The sequence below is a fragment of the Lolium perenne genome, chromosome 1, assembly GCF_019359855.2.
Source record: "Lolium perenne isolate Kyuss_39 chromosome 1, Kyuss_2.0, whole genome shotgun sequence".
NCBI classification, from domain to species: domain Eukaryota; kingdom Viridiplantae; phylum Streptophyta; class Magnoliopsida; order Poales; family Poaceae; genus Lolium; species Lolium perenne.
The window spans coordinates 58,282,032-58,292,414 of record NC_067244.2 but is presented as its reverse complement, the minus strand read 5'-3'; the positions used below and the strand labels follow the sequence as shown (position 1 = coordinate 58,292,414).

The 10,383-nt window shown below is 45.5% G+C and overlaps 1 protein-coding gene across 1 annotated transcript; it reads left to right on the top strand.

Annotated features, from left to right (window-relative positions):
• Nucleotides 1-2,706: 2,706 nt before the first annotated feature.
• LOC127294499 (uncharacterized) lies at nt 2,707-3,435 on the top strand. Its single transcript, XM_051324334.2, has one exon. The coding sequence runs from the start codon at nt 2,764-2,766 to the stop codon at nt 3,124-3,126; it is 363 nt and encodes a 120-aa protein (XP_051180294.1). The 5' UTR covers nt 2,707-2,763; the 3' UTR covers nt 3,127-3,435.
• The last annotated feature ends 6,948 nt before the right edge of the window (nt 3,436-10,383 follow it).

Below are 10,383 nucleotides of genomic sequence, written 5' to 3'. Positions count from 1 at the left end.
GTGTTTCATCTCTTGCGAAGCATCCTAGAAAGTTTACACTAGACGGTTTAGTAGATGTCTACAGTTCTGGAAGGTGTCTGTTATGGGTAGCACTCAACATTCATTGAGAGGTAACTAGTTCGCGCTTAACTAGTTTTGGCACACAAATGCCCACGCGCATCAATCGCCCGCTCCCTTCTGGAAGGCCAAAAACTGCTCAAGACACACAAGACCTGCACGGACGCACCTCCCACCTCTAATCTCTTGCCTAGTATGTAAAGTGTGATTTTCTTCTGAACATCTAGTCTAGAAAGGCTAAGGTAGGGTACTCCTCAATGCACGGAAATTTAATTAGTTGGAGGTAACGGTAACACGGGACCTCATAAATCTGCTATCAAAAACTTTATTTTTTTGCGTTCGATCTCGAATGGTCATCTAGCTAGTAGAGAGTGACAGAATAAAGTGGCCATAAAGTAGGAAGTGACAAGGATGGATATTCTTACTAACAGAAAACGTTTCTGTGCTACAATTTTCCAGCTAAGTTCGACAATATATTGTGTTATTATCTTGTTGATGTGATCCCACCCGCGGGCTATGGCCCTTAGGAATGGCGAACATGAAGACAGACCAAAAGCTAGTGGTGTCAATGGCTACCTCCAAAGGACAGATATAAGAAAATCTAGTGGTGTCAATGGCTACCTCCAAAGGACAGATATAAGAAAATCTATACAACGTGCTTAAACAACAGCCGGCCAGTAGCCTCGGTAGGATCGAGTGTTTGTGATCTCACATTAGGTTGTGATGTGACGTGTGCATGTAGTTTCGGGAATGTACTGGAAACATGATTTTCCTATATTTTCTTCGACGTCGAAAATGGTTCACTAAATCTAAGCATCATTCGGTTGGAACCCCACTACGATTTCAAGAGAAGTTGATATTTCAAAACAAAAAAAAACAACCTTGAACATTATAGCTTACAATAATAAAAAAAATAATTACTTTTTTGTGTATTAATTACGTAGAGCAATACATATGCCAAATCGGCAAATGATATAAAGAAAAGGAAAATGGAGATTGAAAAATGCATAAATATAGAACCATCGATCAAAGTAGTTAACAAAAAGTGAGTATGGTAGCGCATCATCTCCTCGAGACTCGAGCTCTAATTATTTTGACATTCTAAATGCTCAGATTTGCGCGTAAGCCTGCTGCTTTGTATCCATTGTCCATATCCCAACTCATACCTGCGGTGTTTGTATAGGGTATGGATAAGAGAGAAAAATACTCGTAATGTTTGAATATATTTACCCATGGATTTATCCATACCCGTACGCCATCATGGCCAGCTTTCGGACCAGCAGGAGTATGACAAGTGAGGAGCCCAACCTGCTCATGGACAAAGAATGCATGGATAGCTCGCAATAGCAGCTCACGCACGGGTGTGAACTGATGATAACACATTCTTACAGTTGCTTGCGGCTATCTCGACGTGCGTCTCCGTCGTGTCCTTGCTGAAAGTAGTGGATCGAAGATCGGCTTTAAGTATGAAAATTCCTGGATCGACCTATGGTTACTTGCCACCCTCAGCTCATGTGCGGAGTTTCCTTCTTTAAAGCTTGGCCTAAGAACGGTGTATTTTTTTGTTTGTCAATGTCTTTCCATATATAGGGTTAGTGTGGAGTTACTGTCTCCGTGGCCGTGTTGATTCAATCTTGATGCTTCCTTCTTTCGGTTTAGACTACCCACAATGGGAATATCATAGGTAGTATCATGCATTCCATGCATGCAAAATGCTGATGTGGCAGTGCAATTAAGGATGAAAGAGAGTGTACTATTATCATAGGTAGATACCGTATCATAGCACATACTACTAGAAAAAATAATGTCAAGTAAATCTTGTACGCATATTTGCATGGAGATTCTACAAAACAATTAATATATGGAGACTATGATACTAGTATATGATATCATGCGTTGTGGAGATAGTAACATGTAGTAGTATCATACGCATGATACTTCTATATGATACTATGCATTGTGACTAGTCTTATCCACATTGGGTTACCCATATTTATTGGGCAATGCTAATTTTTTGGGTATAGGTAATATGATATTAAGGGCGTGACTAATTCATAGTTGACTGAGAGCTCATTTAATTTTCGGTCAATCATATCACTTTCTTATTTCAAAACTATACTTGCAATTCAGTTACAACTCGATTTGCAACTGAAAAAAATATTATTCCAACTTGATCGCAAGCCACTTAAAAATGCGAAATTTCAGTTGTAACTAACGTTTAACTAAAAAATATCGGTTGCAACATAACTTACAACTTATAAATGCACGAACCACAATGCAAATCTGATGATGAACTGAGACTAGCAAAACCGTAATATTAAATGGCTATGACTGAATATATGGATTTGGGTAAACCCAAACCCTCCCAACGGCAGGCTTATTTGCACGTATGTGAGGAGCATCGGTGAACCCTAGGCCGCTTGTGCAAATCATGTGCGCCTCCAAAATTTACTACTCATTCGTCGTTAGCTGCGTGTCCGAGTCCCGATCAGAAAGTTTCTTTGGGACGACGGTGTCCAAGAGCGTCGCCCTCGTGGCAATGAAGGAACCTCACCCACACGGCCAGTCCACGCGGTCACACGTCACGCGAAAGTCCCTCCTTCCCACGCGGCGTCCCAATCCACCACCACTCCTCTTCCTGTCCGTAGTATCGTCTCTCACCAAGCCGGAAGCAGCACAGGAGATTCTTACGATCGAAGCAAAACAATGGCGATGGCACCGTCAGCATGCCTTGTCTCCTTCGCCGCGCGCCCGGCGGTGGGAACAACGACGTTCCGGCCGCGCGCCTCCGCCTCCACCTCGGCTGGCGCCAAGCGTGTCCGAGCAGGAGCGCCCAAGGGAGGCAAGTGGTGGGCGCCGCTGGTGGGTTGGTCCGGGCGTGCGGACTACATCGAGGCCGCGGCGCCGGCGGTGGTGGCGGACGAGGAGGATAGCGCGGGGAGGTCGTTCGTGGGCGGGCTGACGGAGGAGAAGGCGCGGCAGCTCCGGGCGCGGATGGCGGAGATGGAGAGCTTCCACGACGCCATGTACCACTCGGCAATCGCCTCCCGCCTCGCACGCACCGCCTAGGCCGCCGACCGCCAGAGAACCTACCAACCAGCTCGCCGGACAATCTGATGCGCCAGTGTACATAACTGCTTCTTCCTACTTGTACAGAAGCAACCAGCCCGCTCGCCGACACCACCAGACAAGCTGATGTGCCCGTACGCGTGTAATGTAAATACTAGCGATTTTCTTTTGATTTGGGGATCGCCCGTAGTTGATGTAGAGCAGGGGCGAGATGAAAGTTGATGAGGAAAATTAGAACATTTGGGATGTGGTATTTCGTGTGTCAACGTCTCCATGATTACCATCTAACTAAGAGCATCTCCACGATCAGCCATAAGAGCATCTCTACCCAAACTTCTAAAACTTAAGAGATCTCAAAACTTAATTCCCTATTCGGCATCTCATCTTAGATTCCTATGAACCACCATCGACACCACGGAACGACCCTTCTTTGGGCCAAGATCTTGGCATGAGAGAGCTCCCAATATGCCCTCTTGCTCATCATCTTCTTCGACCACTTCCTCGTCGGTCTCTTCTCATTAATCTCCAAAGGCATAGTGGAGATCATCTACCCCTTGCACATGTGAGGAATTCAATTGGGACATGAACTCGGTGACGCATATCTTGGTCTCACTACAATCATTAAAAAGAACTAGTATGTAATCACTATGCATCGATCTGCGACGATCAACAAGTGAAAAAAATGCGTTTTACATCGGTTGCACCTGGTTCAACATTTCGCCGATCACCTCGAACGCGACCTGCGGTGGCCATTTTGAGAGATGTCGGATGCGAAGGAGATGCCTTGTGAGATGCCGGCCTTGGCGGAGCCGTCGGTGTCAAGCTAGAGCCTTCCTATTCTTCTTGTTGGCCTCCGCCTCAGACAGAGCCTTCATGGCCTCCGCCCGCTTCCGTGACCACGGACCGCTGAGGAACGGAGCTAGGGGCCGATGACCGCAGATTGCACACCGTTGGGGAACCCCAAGAGGAAGGTATGATGAGCACAGTAGCAAATTTTTCATCAGTAAGAAACCAAGATTTAATCGGCCAGTAGGAGAAAGGCGTGACTTCTGAAGGTGTTGGTAGCTAACTTGTGGCAGGGCGCACTACCGGCGTCAGCAACAACATGGAACCTGCACACAACACAACCAAAATACTATGCCCCAACTTATAATGAGGTTGTCAATCCCACCGGTTTTGCTGAAAACAAAGGATTAACCGTATAGTGTGGAAAGAGATGTTTGTTTACAGTGGAATTAAAGAGAACAGTGTTTGCAGTAAGTAAACAGAACATGTTGATTGTATGAGTGTAAAAGAAAGGACCGGGATCCACAGTTCACTAGAGGTGTCTGTCCATAAAGATAAATAGCATGCTGGGTGAACAACAGCTGGGCAATTGACAGAATAAAGACCATACATGACAAGATGATTACTATGAGATTCATTTGGGCATTACAATATAATACATAGACCGTAATCTAATTGCGTCTATTACTAATAATCTACCTTCCGGTTATCATCCGAACCCCGTTCAGTATTAAGTTGCAAGCAACAGATTATCGTATTAAGCAATATGTGTAAAGTAAACAATAGAATTACCCTTAGGTAAAGCATTGTTGTTTTCTCCCTAGTAGAAACATCACATCTACAATCTTAGAATTTATTGTCACTCTTCCAGAAAACTAGAGGCATGAACCTAGTATCGAGCATAAGTACTCCCTCTTGGAGTCACAAGCATTTTCTTGGCCAGAATATCTACTAGCAACGAAGAGCATGCAAGATCACAAATAACATATGAAAATATATAATCAATCTCAACATAGTATTCAATATTCATCGGATCCCAGCAAACACAACATGTAGAATTACATAAGGGTGACCTTGATCATGATAGGAAACTCACAAGATCTAAACATTAGGCAGAAATTGGAGAAGACAACCATCTAGCTACTGCTAGGGACCCATAGTTCAGGGATGAACTACTCACGCATCACTTCAGAGGTGGGCATGGCGATGTAGAGGCCTCCAGTGATGATCTCCCCCTCCGGAAGGTCGCAGGGAAGAGCTTCAGAACCCTCCTGAGCTAGGGTCTGCGATGGTGGCCGCGACAGAACTTTTCGTGGATGTAGGCTCGGGTGTTTAGGTATTTTCCGAGATCGTGAATAAATAGGCGGAAGGGCGAGGTCGGTGGACGCTAGGGGGCCCACACCACCCCTTGGCGCAGCCAGGACCTAGGCCGCGCCTAGGGCGAGTCTGGCCGCCCTGTGGCGTTTCTTCGTCTCCCCTCTGGACACCGTCTTCGTTACAGTAAAATATGAACTTCGGCTTTTGTTTCGTCCATTTCCAAGAATATTTCCTGTACAACTTTTCTGAAATAAAAAATAGCAGAAAACAGGGAACTGGCACCGTGGCATCTTGTCAATAGGTTCGTGCCGAAAAATGTATAAAAGTGCAACAAAGTATAAACAAAACATGTAGAAATTAGTGTAAAATAAGCATGGAGCATAAAAAATTATAGATACGTTTGCAACGTATCAGGGGCGAGCGAGCCACATTCACTGACGTTGTAGAGGCCTTGCCGCCTTCGCCAGTAGCCTTGGCCAACGCCCCCACCACCCGCACCATGCTTTTGTTCCCCATCTGTTTCCGTTTCAAAGACGGTGGCGTGTGGGTCAAATTCGGCAGCGTCGAGCCAGTAGGGAACTCCGATGGGGGCGCGGACGCGTCTAGCGGTTCCATCACAACCAGTGAAGGGGCGAACAATGCCACCGGCAGCGAGGGACGGCGAATTTCCGTGGGAGTGTTTGGTGGGATGGTAGGAGAAAGTGGAGGGAAAATTTTGCTCAGACGAATATCCACCAAGCATAAATGAGAGAGGGGAACCAGATTTTAGGGGGAGATCTTAAATTTTTGTTCCGTTAAGCCGATACGAGTTCAGGTAGGTGTGTCATTGAGGAGAAAAATAGATATTTTGCTCCCCTAACTGTTTTTAGGCTTTCGGCTAGAGATGCTCTAATACCATTCCCAACATGCCTATTAGGGTATTGGCTAGATTTTGGGCTCACACCGGTAGCCCCATTAGCATGCTGGTGCAATCCCAAGCCGAATAGAATACTTGGCACCCCGTGTTGGCCCCTACCAACAGGGAGCGGGAGGGCTGCACTAGTGCAGGATGGACTCATCCGGGAACGCTTGGCAGCCGCAGTAGTTTTAATGGCCCGCATGTTAGGCTATCGATCCGCCATTTACGGCATGGGCAGAAGAGAGCCTTGGCTCAACTTCCAAGGCGCTAGTCTTAATGGTACCCGCCTTGCCCACATCGTCCTATGCGCCTTTTTAAGACCTCCAGCCAATCGCATTCACAACCCCACCATGGGACTTCAACCCTAGCTAGCCGACCCTAATACGGATATACTCCCGCCGTACCAATGCTTCAGGCATAATTTTTTTACGCAGTTACTAAGGAGAGTTCTAGCTGCCTAGATCCTTCCAAATATGCCCCTTATTAATCGCTTGCTAATCCCACACAACACGCCCTCAGGAAATGCTCTGCACTACCACACATTGCATATAGATTAAGCAAATTTCTCCCGATTAGCTCCTCTTGCACCGGCGGCCTTGCACCCCCATGGCCATCACGCATAGGACGGACAATTATCGGTACACCACTTTTTTTTGAGGAGGTACACCACATTTTTACCGGGCCGGTACTGTTTCTACTGGTGGCCCGGTAAAAACTGTAATGCCACCATTGTGGGTCCTGTGATGGCATGCCGCGAAGGCCACAACGCCAATGTTAAGTGTCAACCGGTGAACTGAAATATGTGTGACTCTACCGCTAGCATATGTGCAACCAGCAAGTAAATCCTGCCTACCGGATGAAAGTACAGACTGTCTGGTGGCTTTTCATAATTTTTTTCTTTTCGATAAAAGACATTTTATTGCTAAATAGAAACTGATGAACCTTCCCGTGATGAACCATGATAGGTGGATGTACATTATTTCTGTTATCCACACTCTGCCTCCAATATATCGGCCAGTGAACTGAAAAATGTCTCACTCCACCACTAGTTTATGTGCCACTAGTAAGTAAATCCTGCTTTAGGATGAAAGGATCAAGTGGCCCGGCAGGTTTCGTCAGTTAATGTAATGCAAGTGTGCATTGTGGCCGTACTTAATCTCAAACGGCACTTTCACTTGTTAATCAGTGTGATAGTTACCCGTGAGTGCGTGTTTCCTCTCTCCGAAGTATGCTAGATAGCTTACACTCGAAGTGTTAGTAGAAAGAGAGAGCTGAACCATTTTCCTGGGCAGGTAGCAATCAACGTCGACTAAGACGCAATTAATTCATGCTTTAACCAATTTTCACACAAAATCCTCCATGCAGAGGCGCATCAATCGCTTGCCCCTCCTTCTGGAAGGCCAAAATTTAGAACTGAAGAAACCAGAGCAGGTAAACCGCCCACATACGCACTCCCGTCTCTTTCTTTCAGATATGATTTTCTTATGGACACCTGAAGGCTAAGCTAGACCACTCATGTATTACTACTAGAGGATCTGATAAAACTTACGATAAGAAACTTTAACAGAGCCTTCTGGACTGGTCATCTAGATAGAACTGGCTCAAATAAGAAGTTACAAGGATGGATATTCTTACTAACACAAAACATGTATTCGTACGACTACATTCGGTTATGTTTGACGATTTTTTATATATTTCATTTCCATGTGATTCAACCCACCCCTGGCCCTTGGGAATATCCGAAGGCAGATATGAATTAAGGCCAAAAGATAGCGGTGCCAAATGGCTACTTACCAAAGGACAGGTATATGAAAAGCTTAATAACGTGCTTAAACCAACAGGCCGGCCAGTAACCTAGGTAGGATCAAAGAGTGTTTGTGACCACGCATTCGGTTCTGTTGTGTTGTGATCGTGTGGTTTCGGAAAGTACTAGAAACATTACTGTCCAATATACTATCTCTGTTTTTCAAATATAAGACGTTTTGAGAGTTAAACAACCAAAACGTGTTATATTTGGAAATGGCGGGTGTTATTATAGTAGCGTGCAAATTGGCTGAAAAAACATCATTTCTATGCAACCCCACTATGATTGATGAATGGGTTGATACTTCAAAACAAATATGGAGGAGGCGATCTTAACAACTTGCCCAAGGGATACAAGGGGAGAGGCGATCTAGGGTTTTTCTACCTCTCGCCGATGCATCTGCAGTCCGTCCCTTCTCTGGTGGCCTTGGCCGGGGTGTAGCGGACCACGGTCTCTCGCCGGCGGGAGGTTTCTCGTTCTTCTTGTTTTATGTCATTTTTGTGTCTTCTTTGGGATGATAAGGTGCCAGCAACATCCTGAAGACAGGATAAGATCCTCTCTAGCTCATGCGGTGCACCTATCATCGGCGGAAGGCGTGCGAAGTTATCTTCCTGGCGGAGGGTTTCAGCCGATGTTCATATTAGATGGTGTGGTTGCAGGTCTGGCCCTTCCAATTTATGTTTCTCATCATTAGAGAAGGTTGTTTCTATGGTGTCTTTGTCATTTGGGGCCTTAGCACAACGACTTCCCAAATGTCCACTACAACGAGCTCTTTTATGACAAGTTGTGCTCATCTCCGTGAGAGAGGGACGAGGACACACTACGGGAAAATATGTCTTTGCCGTGCAACTATTTACACGGTAAATGGTCCTATATGCACGGCAAAGCCTTTGCCGTGCGACTCCGCACGGCAAAAGTTGCACGGCAATGCCATTGACGGCAAAGGCTTCTTTGCTGTGTGACTCGCCAATGTTGCACGGCAACCGCACGGCGAAGGTCGCTTTTTTGCCGTGTGCCAAACATGTTTTATCTAAAAAAATGTCCACTGGTCTGGGAATCGAACCTAGGACGTCGAGTAGGGAAATCATGCGACTTGCCACTAGGCTAATTGTTTGTTTGTTGATAACTATACCACGCCACACCTTTTGAGATGAGAAGAAATCCAGCTTTGCCGTGCGCTTACACAAGGCAAAGCCTTCTTTGCCGTGTGTTTTTTTAAAAACACTAGGCAAAGGCTGCTTTGTCGTGCGCCAACGTTGCACGGCAATGCCTAACGCCTTTGCCGTGCACCGAATCTTTGCCGTGCGGTGTGTTGGGCCATTGCCGTACACCTTTCTTTGCCGTGCGGTCTCTTCCGTCGTTGCCGTGAATCGTATCTTTACGATGCGCTCGTGTCTATCTTTTCCGTGGCCAAGATCTTTGCCGTGCGTTTTTATCTGTGCACACGGCAAAGAAATCTTTGCAGTGCGGGAACACACGGCAAAGAAAGCCTGCACGGCGACGCCTATTTTTCCCGTAGTGACAGCGATGCACCCTTGGCTAACTCCAATGGTTTTATTTATAGGCTTATAGCTAGGTGATCTAAGGTTCTATTTGGAATTCTGAGTACCACTATTTGTGATTATTAATAGATATGTGGACCTTTTTGCAAAGCAAATCTCTAACACCTCGCCCAAACCCGTTTCTACCAAACCCTCACGCAAGCCATATTGAGGTTGATGTACAGCTACTATATTTTAAAATCCCAGAGACAGTTTTCTGCCCCCAATCGATCGGCAAGATATATAGTTGAAAATCTCCCACTACAACAAATCATACTTGCTGGATGAAAGAACCAAGTGGCCCGCACCTTTCGCAAGTTAGTCTAAAGCAAGTGCGCGTTGTGACCGTACTTAATTTCAAACGAAGATTTTACTTTGTTAATTAGTGTGATGCCTAACGGTGTGTGCGTATTTCATCTCTCTTGCGAAGCATCCTTGATAGCTTGCACTGGAGGGTTACTGTAGATGGCTACAATTTTGCACTGGCGTGTCGTTATGGGTAGTACTCAACATTCACTGAGACACGGCTACTTCATGCTTTAACTAATTTTGGCACACAAAATCTCCATGCTCACGCGCCAAAAACTACTCTCAAGATACAAGAACAGCCAACCATGCTTGGACGCACTTCCCACACCCATGTGGACACTACGATTTTCTTATGAACATCTAGAAAGGCAAAGCTAGGCTACTCGTGTGTTGGGGTAACGGTGACATGGGACCTGAGAAAATGTACGATATCAGAAACTTTAATATTGTGTTCTCAAATGGCCATCTAATTGATTGTGAGTGGCAGTTCTGAGAAATAAAAGTGGCCATCAAGTAGTAAGTGACAATGCTGGATTTCTTACCAAAAGAAAACTTGTTTTTTTACTATTCGCTTCGTTATTTTAAAAAATTAACGCAAGTTT